This window comes from Lethenteron reissneri, chromosome 39 (genome assembly GCF_015708825.2).
Source record: "Lethenteron reissneri isolate LAM-NWPU_2019-01 chromosome 39, ASM1570882v1, whole genome shotgun sequence".
Lineage (NCBI taxonomy): Eukaryota > Metazoa > Chordata > Hyperoartia > Petromyzontiformes > Petromyzontidae > Lethenteron > Lethenteron reissneri.
In genome coordinates, this window is record NC_083817.1 from 12,757,169 (window position 1) to 12,773,007 (window position 15,839).

The window sequence follows — 15,839 nt, forward strand, 5'->3', positions numbered from 1 at the left end:
GATCCCCCGTGTAGCCTTAACAGACTGTTGGGGCAAGTGCCGATAGTGAGTAGCATCCATGAAGGCCGGCACGGCACGAGAGGGTGTTTGGCCAACATCAAGCCCGGCCGCCTTTGTCTCCCCAGTGGCGTTGTTTACACACTGTACCAGGTACTCATTTGACGCCGAGTCAACTTTAGGGGAGGTCCAGGACTGGTTCATATAATCGTCACCAGTGTTGGCGGCCATGAGCGGGAATCGAACTCGTGTCGCCGGGTTCGTAGCGCAGCGTAGCGCTAACCGCTGCACTATTGTGCACATGCAGGCAGATACAAACACCCTGACATACACACTCGTACACACGTGGCCATACGACTGTCGTAGCTGTACCCTTGCAGGTCGGGCACACAAACTCGCAGCCCGCGCGTGCCTTTGTCCTGCAGGCATGCTCCACACAAGACGCGTGTCCGCACACCGGCAGCAGGTAGGGGCGGCTGCGTGACGCGTCCCAGGCTCCACTGGGAAACAGACATTTTTAAAATCCCAACCAAGGCATGGGATCAGAACAAGTGCTAAGGCAGCACCTGACGCGCAAAGACAGCGTCGACTTTTCCCATTTGAAAGCGGCCACTCCTCGTCATCATCACAGATTAAGGGGTCTGTAATTATGACGATAGACCTGATTTTCATTCAATCAGGTCTATAATTGAATGACAATCGTAGACCTGATTTTCATTCATTTAGGAATTTTCTTTGGGACGTCAGCTAATAAAGTAGATTATCGATTATTCGTGCTGACAGGGAGGACAGCCGCGGATAATTCAAAATCGCGGACATTAGATTACTTTTATTTAAACTATGAACTTCATACATTAACAGTACAATCTAGCAACTAATTTACCTGGTGGTATTGAAACAATTCTTACATGCTTGTGTGAACCAATGCCGCTTGAAATGATACAACAGCAGGCGTTGACGATGAAAAGCGTAAAAAACTATTCTGAGTTTATTGTCCCTTATTTTATGGCCTGCTCAGATCTTCTTTCGGGACTCAATTCGCTACTTTTAGCTCTGACATCAAGCGTAGCGAGTGAGCCTCTATGAAGGCCAGCAGCGTGCTGTTAGTGGTCGTGTAAGCAGAATCACAGCCGTCTTTGTCTCCCGAATCTACACTCGCAATGAACCGAGTACTCATTTAAGGCCGAACTGACCTAAGGGAGGCTCCCAAGAATGGTTTATATTTCGAGTTGCCGCTGTTTCTCCCCGTCAGAAATTAAATTACCTTCACGCATCTTCATGTGGCGTCTCCTTGAGACGACTGTAACTGCACGAGCTAAGGCGTGTCTTTCTGTAAGCGCCACACTGCCTTACGCGAGACTTCAGTTTTACATTTTCCATCATCTACTCCTTTAACGGATGTAGAAATTTAAACTAACTTCTTTCGCACCGTACGTAGCCAATGGTGCTAATCTGATGTGCGGAGCAAGAACAAACACTAAAACACAAAACGCACGCGCATGTAGGCCGTGCTATAAACAATTACCTTTGATTTCCTGTGCGGGCAAGGACGATACAGTCCACTAAAACTACGAGCACGCGGCACACCACCAGCGGCCACGTCTCCTGCCGCGTGTGCAGGCGGTTGCAACTGCACGGGCCCACACGGGCGGGGAGTTGCTGCAGTGCCATGCCACGTGGAGCAGAGGGGGGCATTGGCAGGCTTCATTCTTGTGTTTCTTGCACCAGAACCAGACTCTCACACAGAGACCCAGATACTCTCACACAGAGACCCTCACACAGAGACTCTCACACAGAGACCCAGAGACTCTCACACAGAGACCCTCACACAGAGACCCAGAGACTCTCACACAGAGATTCTCACACAGAGACCCAGAGACTTACACAGAGACCCAGAGACTCTTACATAGAGACCCAGAGACTCTCAACAGAGATTCTCACACAGAGACCCAGAGACTCTCACACCGAGACCCAGAGACTCTGACACAGAGACCCTCACACAGAGACCCAGAGACTCTGACACAGAGACCCTCACACAGAGACCCAGAGACTCTTACACAGAGACCCTCACACAGAGACCCAGAGACTCTCACACAGAGACCCATAGACTCTCACACAGAGACCCAGAGACTCTCACACCGAGACCCTCACACAGAGACTCTCACACAGAGACCCAGAGACTCTCACACAGAGACACAGAGACTCGCATACAGAGACCCTCACACAGAGACCCAGAGACTCTCACACAGAGACCCAGAGACCCTCACACAGAGACCCAGAGACTCTCACCCAGAGACTCAGAGACTCTCACCCAGAGACTCAGAGACTCTCACCCAGAGACTCAGAGACTCTCACACAGAGACCCAGAGACTCTCACACAGAGACCCAGAGACCCTCACACAGAGACCCAGAGACTCTCACCCAGAGACTCTCACCCAGAGACTCAGAGACTCTCACCCAGAGACTCTCACACAGAGACCCAGAGACTCTCACCCAGAGACTCAGAGACTCTCACCCAGAGAATCAGAGACTCTCACCAGAGACTCTCACACAGAGACCCAGAGACTCTCACCCAGAGACTCAGAGACTCTCACCCAGAGACTCTCACACAGAGACCCAGAGACTCTCACACAGAGACCCAGAGACTCTCACCCAGAGACTCAGAGACTCTCACACAGAGACTCTCACACAGAGACCCAGAGACTCTCACACAGAGACCCAGAGACTCTCACCCAGAGACTCTCACACAGAGACCCAGAGACCCTCACACAGAGACTCTCACACAGAGACCCAGAGACTCTCACACAGAGACCCTCACACAGAGACCCAGAGACTCTCACACAGAGACTCTCACACAGAGACCCAGAGACCCTCACACAGAGACTCTCACACAGAGACCCAGAGACTCTCACACAGAGATCCTCACACAGAGACCCAGAGACTCTTACATAGAGACCCAGAGACTCTCAACAGAGATTCTCACACAGAGACCCAGAGACTCTCACACCGAGACCCAGAGACTCTTAGACAGAGACCCTCACACAGAGACCCAGAGACTTACACAGAGACCCAGAGACTCTTACATAGAGACCCAGAGACTCTCAACAGAGATTCTCACACAGAGACCCAGAGACTCTCACACCGAGACCCAGAGACTCTGACACAGAGACCCTCACACAGAGACCCAGAGACTCTGACACAGAGACCCTCACACAGAGACCCAGAGACTCTTACACAGAGACCCTCACACAGAGACCCAGAGACTCTCACACAGAGACCCATAGACTCTCACACAGAGACCCAGAGACTCTCACACCGAGACCCTCACACAGAGACTCTCACACAGAGACCCAGAGACTCTCACACAGAGACACAGAGACTCGCATACAGAGACCCTCACACAGAGACCCAGAGACTCTCACACAGAGACCCAGAGACCCTCACACAGAGACCCAGAGACTCTCACCCAGAGACTCAGAGACTCTCACCCAGAGACTCAGAGACTCTCACCCAGAGACTCAGAGACTCTCACACAGAGACCCAGAGACTCTCACACAGAGACCCAGAGACCCTCACACAGAGACCCAGAGACTCTCACCCAGAGACTCTCACCCAGAGACTCAGAGACTCTCACACAGAGACTCTCACACAGAGACCCAGAGACTCTCACACAGAGACCCTCACACAGAGACCCAGAGACTCTCACACAGAGATTCTCACACAGAGACCCAGAGACTTACACAGAGACCCAGAGACTCTTACATAGAGACCCAGAGACTCTCAACAGAGATTCTCACACAGAGACCCAGAGACTCTCACACCGAGACCCAGAGACTCTGACACAGAGACCCTCACACAGAGACCCAGAGACTCTGACACAGAGACCCTCACACAGAGACCCAGAGACTCTTACACAGAGACCCTCACACAGAGACCCAGAGACTCTCACACAGAGACCCATAGACTCTCACACAGAGACCCAGAGACTCTCACACCGAGACCCTCACACAGAGACTCTCACACAGAGACCCAGAGACTCTCACACAGAGACACAGAGACTCGCATACAGAGACCCTCACACAGAGACCCAGAGACTCTCACACAGAGACCCAGAGACCCTCACACAGAGACCCAGAGACTCTCACCCAGAGACTCAGAGACTCTCACCCAGAGACTCAGAGACTCTCACCCAGAGACTCAGAGACTCTCACACAGAGACCCAGAGACTCTCACACAGAGACCCAGAGACCCTCACACAGAGACCCAGAGACTCTCACCCAGAGACTCTCACCCAGAGACTCAGAGACTCTCACCCAGAGACTCTCACACAGAGACCCAGAGACTCTCACCCAGAGACTCAGAGACTCTCACCCAGAGAATCAGAGACTCTCACCCAGAGACTCTCACACAGAGACCCAGAGACTCTCACCCAGAGACTCAGAGACTCTCACCCAGAGACTCTCACACAGAGACCCAGAGACTCTCACACAGAGACCCAGAGACTCTCACCCAGAGACTCAGAGACTCTCACACAGAGACTCTCACACAGAGACCCAGAGACTCTCACACAGAGACCCAGAGACTCTCACCCAGAGACTCTCACACAGAGACCCAGAGACCCTCACACAGAGACTCTCACACAGAGACCCAGAGACTCTCACACAGAGACCCTCACACAGAGACCCAGAGACTCTCACACAGAGACCCAGAGACCCTCACACAGAGACTCTCACACAGAGACCCAGAGACTCTCACACAGAGATCCTCACACAGAGACCCAGAGACTCTTACATAGAGACCCAGAGACTCTCAACAGAGATTCTCACACAGAGACCCAGAGACTCTCACACCGAGACCCAGAGACTCTTAGACAGAGACCCTCACACAGAGACCCAGAGACTTACACAGAGACCCAGAGACTCTTACATAGAGACCCAGAGACTCTCAACAGAGATTCTCACACAGAGACCCAGAGACTCTCACACCGAGACCCAGAGACTCTGACACAGAGACCCTCACACAGAGACCCAGAGACTCTGACACAGAGACCCTCACACAGAGACCCAGAGACTCTTACACAGAGACCCTCACACAGAGACCCAGAGACTCTCACACAGAGACCCATAGACTCTCACACAGAGACCCAGAGACTCTCACACCGAGACCCTCACACAGAGACTCTCACACAGAGACCCAGAGACTCTCACACAGAGACACAGAGACTCGCATACAGAGACCCTCACACAGAGACCCAGAGACTCTCACACAGAGACCCAGAGACCCTCACACAGAGACCCAGAGACTCTCACCCAGACTCAGAGACTCTCACCCAGAGACTCAGAGACTCTCACCCAGAGACTCAGAGACTCTCACACAGAGACCCAGAGACTCTCACACAGAGACCCAGAGACCCTCACACAGAGACCCAGAGACTCTCACCCAGAGACTCTCACCCAGAGACTCAGAGACTCTCACCCAGAGACTCTCACACAGAGACCCAGAGACTCTCACCCAGAGACTCAGAGACTCTCACCCAGAGAATCAGAGACTCTCACCCAGAGACTCTCACACAGAGACCCAGAGACTCTCACCCAGAGACTCAGAGACTCTCACCCAGAGACTCTCACACAGAGACCCAGAGACTCTCACACAGAGACCCAGAGACTCTCACCCAGAGACTCAGAGACTCTCACACAGAGACTCTCACACAGAGACCCAGAGACTCTCACACAGAGACCCAGAGACTCTCACCCAGAGACTCTCACACAGAGACCCAGAGACCCTCACACAGAGACTCTCACACAGAGACCCAGAGACTCTCACACAGAGACTCTCACACAGAGACCCAGAGACCCTCACACAGAGACTCTCACACAGAGACCCAGAGACTCTCACACAGAGATCCTCACACAGAGACCCAGAGACTCTTACATAGAGACCCAGAGACTCTCAACAGAGATTCTCACACAGAGACCCAGAGACTCTCACACCGAGACCCAGAGACTCTTAGACAGAGACCCTCACACAGAGACCCAGAGACTCTCACACAGAGACCCAGAGACTCTCACACAGAGACCCAGAGACTCTCACACAGAGACCCTCACACAGAGACTCTCACACAGAGACCCAGAGACTCTCACACAGAGACACAGAGACTCGCATACAGAGACCCTCACACAGAGACCCAGAGACTCTCACACAGAGACCCAGAGACTCTCACCCAGAGACTCAGAGACTCTCACCCAGAGACTCAGAGACTCTCACCCAGAGACTCTAACACAGAGACCCAGAGACTCTCACACAGAGCCCCAGAGACCCTCACACAGAGACCCAGAGACTCTCACCCAGAGACTCAGAGATTCTCACCCAGAGACTCTCACACAGAGACCCAGAGACTCTCACCCAGAGACTCAGAGACTCTCACCCAGAGAATCAGAGACTCTCACCCAGAGACTCTCACACAGAGACCCAGAGACTCTCACCCAGAGACTCTCACCCAGAGACTCAGAGACTCTCACCCAGAGAATCAGAGACTCTCACCCAGAGACTCTCACACAGAGACCCAGAGACTCTCACACAGAGACCCAGAGACTCTCACCCAGAGACTCAGAGAATCTCACCCAGAGACTCAGAGACTCTCACCCAGAGACCCTCAAACAGAGACCCAGAGACTCTCACCCAGAGACTCTCACCCAGAGACTCAGAGACTCTCACACAGAGACCCAGAGACTCTCACCCAGAGACTCTCACACAGAGACCCAGAGACTCTCACCCAGAGACTCAGAGACTCTCACACAGAGACTCTCACACAGAGACCCTCACCCAGAGACTCACACAGAGAGCTATTCATCATGGAGCAGCCATCCAGCCGAGTCTTGAGGGATCTGTGGGTCCTCTTGATTTTCATGGGGTGGCGCTTGCCCCGAGCCAATTTCCACATGGATCCTCTCATGTGGCGGCTTCGGTAAACTCGTCCACGTTGCGATGACTTCTGTTTAAAACCGGAAACAAAATCAGTATGAGAGGCAAGAGATTGCAGTCTCCTTCTTCCCCTGTTGGTCACATCCACTCAAATATTTTTTTTCACTTGCCATCTACCACACCACCACCATTGATTGAACACGGGTGTTGTACTTGCCTTTCAGTCGCAAATATCGGACAACTATTTGTAATCCACAGCATGAACAATGTGTGTGCTTGTAATAAATGTGTGCGACTTTGTCGAGGGTGTGAGTGTGATTTTTTATTGTTTGGTGTTGTAACGTTCTAACCTGCCTCTCCTTGACATCTGTGAAAAATAGCTTAATAGCTCATCGGATTCCTCCAGTATAAATATTCTTATTCTGATTTGTGTCATCTATGCATGTGAGATTATGACATTTGCCTGAGTGATCTATATCCACGATGCCTCTCTGGGTGTGGTGTCTCTGTGTGTGTCTGTTGTGGTGTCCTGCTGATTCTCTATGTGACAGTGAAGCCAGCACACTCTCTCTCTCTTACCAGTTGATTCTTCCGCCAGACTCTTAGGCTGGTAATGGTGATCCCCGTGCTCTCCACGTGGTAAGTGATGGCCACCGGCCCACTGTGCAGCATCTTCATCAAGGTCGTCCACCTTGAGGGAGACGGGTATTCTCCATCTTGCGGAACCGTCATCCAACAGCCTAAAGAAGAAGCTGCTTGAGGTACCATTTCGGCCAAGTTCGACCGAGCCTTTTGTTTCGGGAGGTTGGTGGTGTGGACGGCCATCGCTGGCATGGCAGGAGGTCGCGGACGCCACTGTTGAAAACATTGCACAAGTATTTGTAATGTACAGCACGACAACAAGTATCTTTCCCTCTCTTTAGTTCAGCCTTGACTAACAGCTGGATTCTCGGCAATAAACAAAAGTCATTGGTCACGTGCCATGGCCCTGCGTAGTTTGATCCTCTGGTTTTTCCCTCCACATTTAGAAACATTTATTTCGATAATTTAGATTATTTTGCTGCTATGAATGTCCAAATGATGTCACTTTGTTGATCTATCATTTGTGACCAGGTTCCGTCTGAAAAATAAGTTAGTACCTCAGTGGGCTTTGTATGATGGGGATGGTTTAGTTTTATTTGTTTGTTTTTGGGTGATTTGTTAACCTTTCATGTACTTTGCACTATTATCATGTTTTTGTAGTATTTGTTATTGTAATGTTCTTACCAGCCCCGACTGGACATCTGTGAAAAAGAGCTTCATAGCTCATCGGATTCCTCAACCATAAATAAATAGTATTATTCTGACTCTACTGGCTGGGGAAATAGTTCTGTCCGCACCAGGGCAACTCACCAACGCCGCACAAGGACAGCTGAGTCCAGCACATGTCCCAAATGCCACGCTGCCAGTAACAAAAAACACCCTTAAAGTTGCAGTGGATAATATTTAAGCATAATTAATTGAGCAAGGTGTTTGCGACTTTGTCTAGGATGTGTGTGTGGATGTCATATATACTTGTGTGTGTGGTGTATGTGTAGGGGTGTTACGGGAGGGTGAACAAACACACGAGGGGTGGTTATGCCCGCACGCGGAAGGATGCTTATATTCACGTCCGCATCGGTTAGCCCTGGGGGGCTGTAACGGCGCTGTGATCTCCCACGGCCCCACCCCTCGTGGGGGAGTTGCTATATAAGGCGGTGAGCCGGTGGGCACGGGGTTCAGTATTCAGCCTAACTAGTGAAGAGTGAAGACCGGCTAGATAGGCCCTGGGACTCCCCTGGATCGCTGTCCTTCTAAGGACCGACCAGGGCAAGCCAGTGGCGTGGCCCCGAGAGCCCAGAGCCGATGCTCTTGTAAGAGCTGGTCTGGTGGCTAAGGGTGCCGTGATCCTAGCTTGGCCAGAGCTGGATCAGCTAGCCTCCCCTAGCTCTCGAGTGGAGGACCTGGGAGTAGGCTAGCCGGGCTAGAGTTAATGGGGTCTCCCTGTTAGACGGGTGAAGGGACCGTTACCCCTTCGAGTGTTGTATACATTGGCCTGTGCTGAGTGAAACATTATAATAAATAAGTGTGCCTCCGACTACGTCGTCTACGTCTCATTGAACCTACTACATATGCGAGTGAGATTCTTATATCTACGTGAGTGATCTGTACGCGTGATACGTCTCTGCGTGTGGTGGCTCTGCGTGTGTTGTCTGTTGCGGTGCCACGCTATGGTCTGTGTAATCGTGAAGCTGGCACTCACCACTGCATTCTTCAGCCACACTCCGAGGCTGAGGAGGGCGATCCCTGCACTCGCCACCTCGTAGGCGATGGCCACCGGCCTGCTGTGCAGCATCTCCATGAAGGTCTTCCACCCTAAGGGAGCTGGGTCGTCGTCTTCTCCTCCTCCTCCTTGGGGAACCTCCACGCCATGGCTGGGAGAGGAAGCGACTCGAGGCTCCCTCTTGGCTTCGTGATCTGCGAGCCGGTCGCTGATGTGGACAGCCACGGTCGCTTTGGCGAGAGGTAGAGGCTGCCCGGCCTGTGGCGGTTGGACCTCCCAGGCTCCCCCCAGGTTAACCAGCCAGTTCGGGGAGAAATTCTTCTCCTCCGTGGGCCCAGACGTGAGGAACGCGTAGCTCGTCACGAGCAGCGCCACGAGGGTGCGTGAGGTACTGCGCAGCCCATGAGCCTCCATGGTGACTGCTCCGGGAGAGGCTCCAGGAGGCTTCGTGCAGAGAGGCGCTCCTCAGCACGCAGCTCGCAGCGTGGCTCCAGCGGCACACTGGGCGGAAGCGGATATGACGTCACGGCCCGAGGACGGATATATGTTGTGTCTCATCTGTGTGTCTGTATGTCTGTGTGTGTGTGTGCGGTACCGATCCAGCTCCTGACAAAGGAGTGGCAGCCTCTCCTCCGCAGTGAGCGTTCGAACATTCCACGTGGCCATCCATAGTGGCTTTCGTTGTTTCTGGAGGAGCCCCGAGGGTGAAGATTTAATCTCCTGGCTCCGCCAATTGGGGTTTGGCCAGGAGATGTTATAGACGCCTGTCCCCCCGGGGCCTCCGGCACAAGCTTATTAGTTACATATTTATGTTTAATTCGTAGTTTCGTGGTAATAAATTGAAGGTGGAGGGGTTACCAGCCCATCGCACCCGTCCAGAGCCCCCGTTTAGCCACTGTGGTGGTCACAGACGCCATGAGGGGAGAGGCCAATGGGCATTGGCTCTCCCCCCACAGCACTGTCCACGACAGTGTTGCCCATTCAGGCACCGCGAGGAGGTAGGGGGTTGTTTTGCCGGACAGTGATGGGGCAGTAGTGGAGAGAGTGGAGAGTTTCCCACACCTGGGCAGTATGCTTATGACCCGCTCCAGTGTAACAGCAGAGGTCTCACTCCGAATCAGTCAAGTGGCAATATCTTTTCATCGGTTGCGTAATGCTGTGTGGAAGCTACCTGGTCTGTCGCTCCGCACGAAGCTTCAGGTTTTCTCGGCCACAGTCATTCCCTCCCTTCTCTACGCTTGCGAAACGTGGACCCCCCTAATGGAGCATCTTTGCCGGTTGGAAACATTTAGGCTGGCCTGCCTACGATCCATCCTGGGTTTAACCAGGCTGGATTGTGTGAGGAGCTCACAAATCCTTGAAAGATCTGGGTAAAGTCCCATTGGTGAGCTCCTCCGGCAGGCAAGGCTGCGTTGGCTGGGTCATGTAGCCCGCATGCCCAGCCACCGCATGCCTAAACAGCTTTTGTTTGGCCGGATTGAGGGGGCTAAACGGGCACAGCACGGGCTAGAGAAGAGATAGGGTGATGTGGTACAGGAGGACGTGGAGCTGAGTGGACTTGCCGATGACTGGTACCAGCAGTGTCAAGATCGGCCTCTGTAGAGGAGGCTCGTGAAGGACACTACTGGGCAGTTGGAGGCAGTCGCCCTCCAACAACAACGGAGGGCGGAGGAGCGACGCTCACAACAACGAGCGGAGCACCGTGTGGCTAAAGCACAGCAAGTTAGTACAGTAGGGGGCACAGGTGGTGCATTAGCCAGTCATCTCGGTCATCTCAGTCAGTCAACCCGTGGCACCTGGGTCTGCCCCGTGACCTCCTGCCAGCGGGCGTTCGACACTTCACGTGGCCTCAAGGTGCACATGGCCTGGCACAAGCGTCGTGGTGACGTCACCGCCACTTAGTGGCGAATGGCGGTTGTTGTTGTGTGTCTGCACCTGGTCTGTAGTGATTGAAAGGCATGGGCCAGATCAGTTCAATAACAACGGTAGGAGGCTGCTAGATTTTTGTGCAGCCAATGATCTTGTAATTACCAACACGCTGTTCCGGCATCGGCGCATCAACACAACATCACGGATGCATGCTGGATCCAAGCAAGAACATCTGCTAGACTACATAGTGACGGATCAGTGGATGCGAGCCCATGTCCTTGACACCAGGACCTACCGTGGAGCTGATCTGCCCTCTGACCATCGACTGACTAGTCATCTGTAAGATGCGCCTGCCATTCTTCCACTCCGGTGGTGGATGTACATCCAAGACCCCATTCCAACCTAAGGTGGCCTGGTCTCAGTTAGCTTATGAAAGTTGCAAGCGAGAATTTCATCAACGCTTGCGGCTGGGGTTGGCATCGTCCCCCACTCCTGATGTCGAGAGTAAATGGGCAAGGTTTAGGACTGTGACTCATGCAGCTGCAATGGCTGCTTTGGGAACGTGGTCCAGACCTCCCCAAAGACCCTGGATGACAGAGGAGGTGTTCAGGATGGTTGAGAAAAAGCGAAAGGCCCACTCTAATCGTCTACAGCATCCCACATCAGAGAATGAGGAGGCTTACCGCAGCCTTCGCTCGGAGGTTCGGAGAGCCGTGAAGCGCTGCAAGGATGGGTGGTGGTCACGGGTTGCTGAGGAGATAGGAGTCTGCCTCAGTGGCCCGCAAGAACAAATCGCTCTTTAATTTCATGACAAAAGTAACCTGCAGCGCCACACCTATTACCATCATTAGGGGAAAGAATGGTGATCCAATCTCCGACCCCCAGGAACAAGTTTGCAGATTTTCTGAGCATTTCTGTGAGGTCCTAGGGTAGGGGAAATCCCTTACCCAGGAAAACAACGTGGGACAAAGTGGGGATGACCCTGCTGAGGCTGCGGTGCCTCAAATATTGGAAGTCACCCCCTGTGAGTGGCTGGCTGAGGTGCCATTGGTTGAGGAAGTACGGAAGGCGATCCAGAGTCTGAGACCAGGAAAGGCACCGGGCAGAGATGATCTCCCAAGCAAAATGCTGAGGGAGGGTGGCGTTTGTGCACAGACTGCCCTACATGACATCATAACAACAGTCTGGACCACTGGACGGGTTCCATAGGACTAGAAATATGCCCTGGTGGTCCCCCTCTTTAAGAAGGGGGACCGCACAGACTGTAACAACTACAGGGGCATCTCACTCCTCAGTATGCCGGGAAAGGTCCTGGCAAGGATTATTCAACATCGCCTTGCTAGGCACGCTGAGAGGCTTGCGGAGCCCCAATGCGGTTTCAGGAAAGGGAGGTCTTTCACATATGCCATATTTTCTGTCTGTCTGCTACAGCAGAGGTGTAGGGAATTCCAACAAGACCTACATCTCTGCTTTATTGATCTGGTCAAGGCCTATGATACCATCAGTAGGCCTGGGCTCTGGGTTGTTCTTCGTGCTTTCATAGTCCCTGACCCTCTGCTCACGATCATTAAGGACCTTCATGTTGGTGAGTGGGCCCGGGTAAAACTACGTTGCCGGGAGTCAGAGCCATTCCCTATACACCTTGGGGTGCGACGGGGATGTCCTCTGGCTCCCACATTATTTAACATCTATTTTGACCACGTAGTTCGTGAAGCCTTCAATAGCTGTACCGGGGGAATTTCCATTTGGTACAGATATAATGGGAGACTGATTGATGCCCGGGGGCGGTCAAGGGATTGCTCCCTATTGGTCAACCACGTTATGTATGCCGATGATTTGGTAATTGCTGCTCATTCAGAGGAGGAGTTAGAGACGCTTCTGCTGAAACTGGAATGTGCCACTAAGAGGTGGGGCATTACCATTAGCCCCACCAAAATTAAGCACCTGCCTGGGTATTTTGTACCATCAGACACTCCACCCCCACAACTCTCAATCGGTGATGGGGCAGTTGTGGAGAGAGTGGAAAGTTTCCCATACCTGGGCAGTGTGCTCATGACCGGCTCCGGTTTGGCAGCGGAGGTCTCACTCCGAATCAGTCGAACAGCAATATCTTTTCATCGGTTGCGTAACGCTGTGTGGAAGCTGCCTGGTCTGTCACTCCGCTCGAATTTTCAGGTCTTCTCGGCCACAGTCATTCCCTCCCTTCTCTACGCTTGCGAAACGTGGACCACCCTAATGGAGCATCTTCGCCGGTTAAAAACATTTAGGCTGGCCTGCCTACGATCCATCCTGGGTTTAACCAGGCTGGATTGTGTGAGGAGCTCACAAATCCTTGAAAGATCTGGGCAAAGTCCCATCGGTGAGCTCCTCCGGCAGGCAAGGCTGCGTTGGCTGGGTCATGTAGCCTGCATACCCAGCCACCGCATGCCTAAACAGCTTTTGTTCGGCCGGATCGAGGGGGCTAAATAGGCGCAGCACGGGCTAGAGAAAAGATGGAGTGATGTGGTACAGGAGGACGTGGAGCTGAGTGGACTTGTCGATGACTGGTACCAGCGGTGTCAAGATCGGCCTCAGTGGAGGAGGCTCGTGAAGGACGCTACTGGGCAGTTGGAGGCAGTTGCCCTCCAACACCAACGAAGGACGGAGGAGCGACGCTCACAACAACGAGCGGAGTGCCGGGTGGCTAAAGCACAGCAAGTTGGCACAGTAGGGGGCACAGGTGGTGCATCAGGCAGCCATCTCAGTCATCTCAGTCAGTCGACCCGTGGCACCTGGGTCTGCCCCGTGACCTCCTGCCAGCGGGCGTTCGACACTTCACGTGGCCTCAAGGTGCACATGGCCTGGCACAAGCGTCGTGGTGATGTCACCGCCACTTAGTGGCGAATGGCGGTTGTTGTTGTGTGTCTGTGTGTGTCTGTGTGTTTGTGTGTGTCTGTGTGTGTGCGGTAGTGTAGTGATTAGCGCGCTTCGCTAGGAACCTTGCCACCCAGGGTTCGATTCCCGCTCACGGCCACCAACACTGGTGTCGCGTGCCGTGCCGGCCTTCATCGGTGCTGCTCGCTACGGCTACACGGGGAGGCCCAGGAGCGGCTGAGGTAATCGTCAGCAGTGTTGGTGGCCGTGAGCGGGAGTCGAACTTGGAGGGCAGCGTGGTGTTCACCACAATAATACTGCCCGCTCCCCGACTGGTACACGGTACGTACAGTGCAGGGTGCACAGAACTCGCGGCGTCTCTCACACGGTCCGGGTCTCTGCGTGGAGAGCGGGAGACGAAGGCGAGGGTCACACAGGGTCTCAACACGAGTCACGTCACATCACAGACTCATCCTCACCGTTAACCAACATCATCAACACAAACCCACATCATTAACACGGACCCACATCATTAACAAGAAACTCACATCATCAACACGAGCTTACATCATAACCATTCACCCACAACACTGCACATCTGTGAGAAAAAGCTGTATAGCTCATCAGACTCCTCCAGTATAAGTATTCTGATTCTGACATGAACTCACATTGTCACCACTCACAACACACCACCACTATCAGTAACACCACTAACACCACCATTCCTCCTGCCAGTACACTACACAGACACACACACGTCCTCACCACTCACATCACCACTCACTCACAGGTTTTTTTTCCGGTAAAGTCACGTAGGTAAAACATCAAAATTAATAAAAATAAAACAAAAATCACGACGTTTCGGAGGCAACACAAGTCTCCGTCATCAGGTGGGACCGTCACAGCCGGATTAGCTGCATCAAGTGAGGCAATGATTCAAGATGTAATCCCTTAAAAGCAAGTTGAGGGGGAGGAGAGGGGGGGGGAGCTCATCAGAATGTGGTAGCCAATGAATGGAACGTATCGGGAGGGAGGGGGGCGGGGCTCAAAGACGGCACGGAGTGCCACGTACAACGCATCGGGAGGGGGAGGTGAGCGGGGCCAAAAGAATGGACGACGGCGTGGACGCGGTTGCTGTTGCACAACGCCAACGCATTGGACAGAGAGGGGGAGGGGAGGCCTGATACACATGATAGAAAAAGAACGAAAATGCCCATGTTTATACCAATGCTGGCTGTTCAAGGAAGAGAGTACTGTTAAACACTGGGGATGTTAACACTCGGTAAAGTAAAGTAAAATAGTGCCTGTCAGATAAGATGGTCAAAAAAAGTGTAATTAAGTCTTTTTTGCGTGGTTGATCACATCTTTCCAATGATTACTAAGTTTGTACCCATCATCACGGTTGAAATTATGTCTGTGTTTGTATATTTGTATGGCTTCGTGTACAAACCTTTGATGGTAGCCGGGAGGTTTGCAGAGAACCTTGGTCTCGGAAAAGACAATTTCATGAGAGACATTTCCTCCAGAGTCGCCGCCTGTGACAAATAAAAATCGCCAGAAGTGGGGGCGGGGCCCGGTGAGCACGCCCTCGTGACGCAACAGCCCGTAAGCCCCTCCCCCCCAGTACCTTCCCCACCCCGACGCCCCCCTCCCCCCACGAACACCACCAAAGACAAAGCTCCCCCGTAATAGCCTTAACAGACCACCACTAACACCACCACTAACAACAATCCCACCATTAACCACCACCACTAACACCCCCACCACCAATAACAACCCCACCACCACTAACACCCCCACCACCACTAACACCACTACTACCACACCACCACTAATACACAGCTCGGATCCACTCCTCTCGGCTGATCTCCACACGCGATGCTGCTGCTGCTGCTTC

At 52.9% G+C, this 15,839-nt stretch overlaps 1 protein-coding gene across 1 annotated transcript in view; it reads right to left on the minus strand.

The window, feature by feature from the left end:
- Positions 1-14,210, minus strand: part of LOC133351896 (uncharacterized) — a 14,835-nt gene extending 625 nt beyond the window's left edge. The window contains exons 1-5 of the mRNA XM_061567475.1: positions 14,068-14,210; positions 9,200-9,721; positions 7,498-7,773; positions 6,832-6,988; positions 410-497 (exon numbers count right to left, since the gene is read on the minus strand). Coding sequence (XP_061423459.1) covers positions 410-497; positions 6,832-6,988; positions 7,498-7,773; positions 9,200-9,634 — 956 coding nt within the window. The 5' untranslated portion in view covers positions 9,635-9,721; positions 14,068-14,210. The remainder of the gene's footprint in view (positions 1-409; positions 498-6,831; positions 6,989-7,497; positions 7,774-9,199; positions 9,722-14,067) is intronic.
- Positions 14,211-15,839: the final 1,629 nt, after the last annotated feature.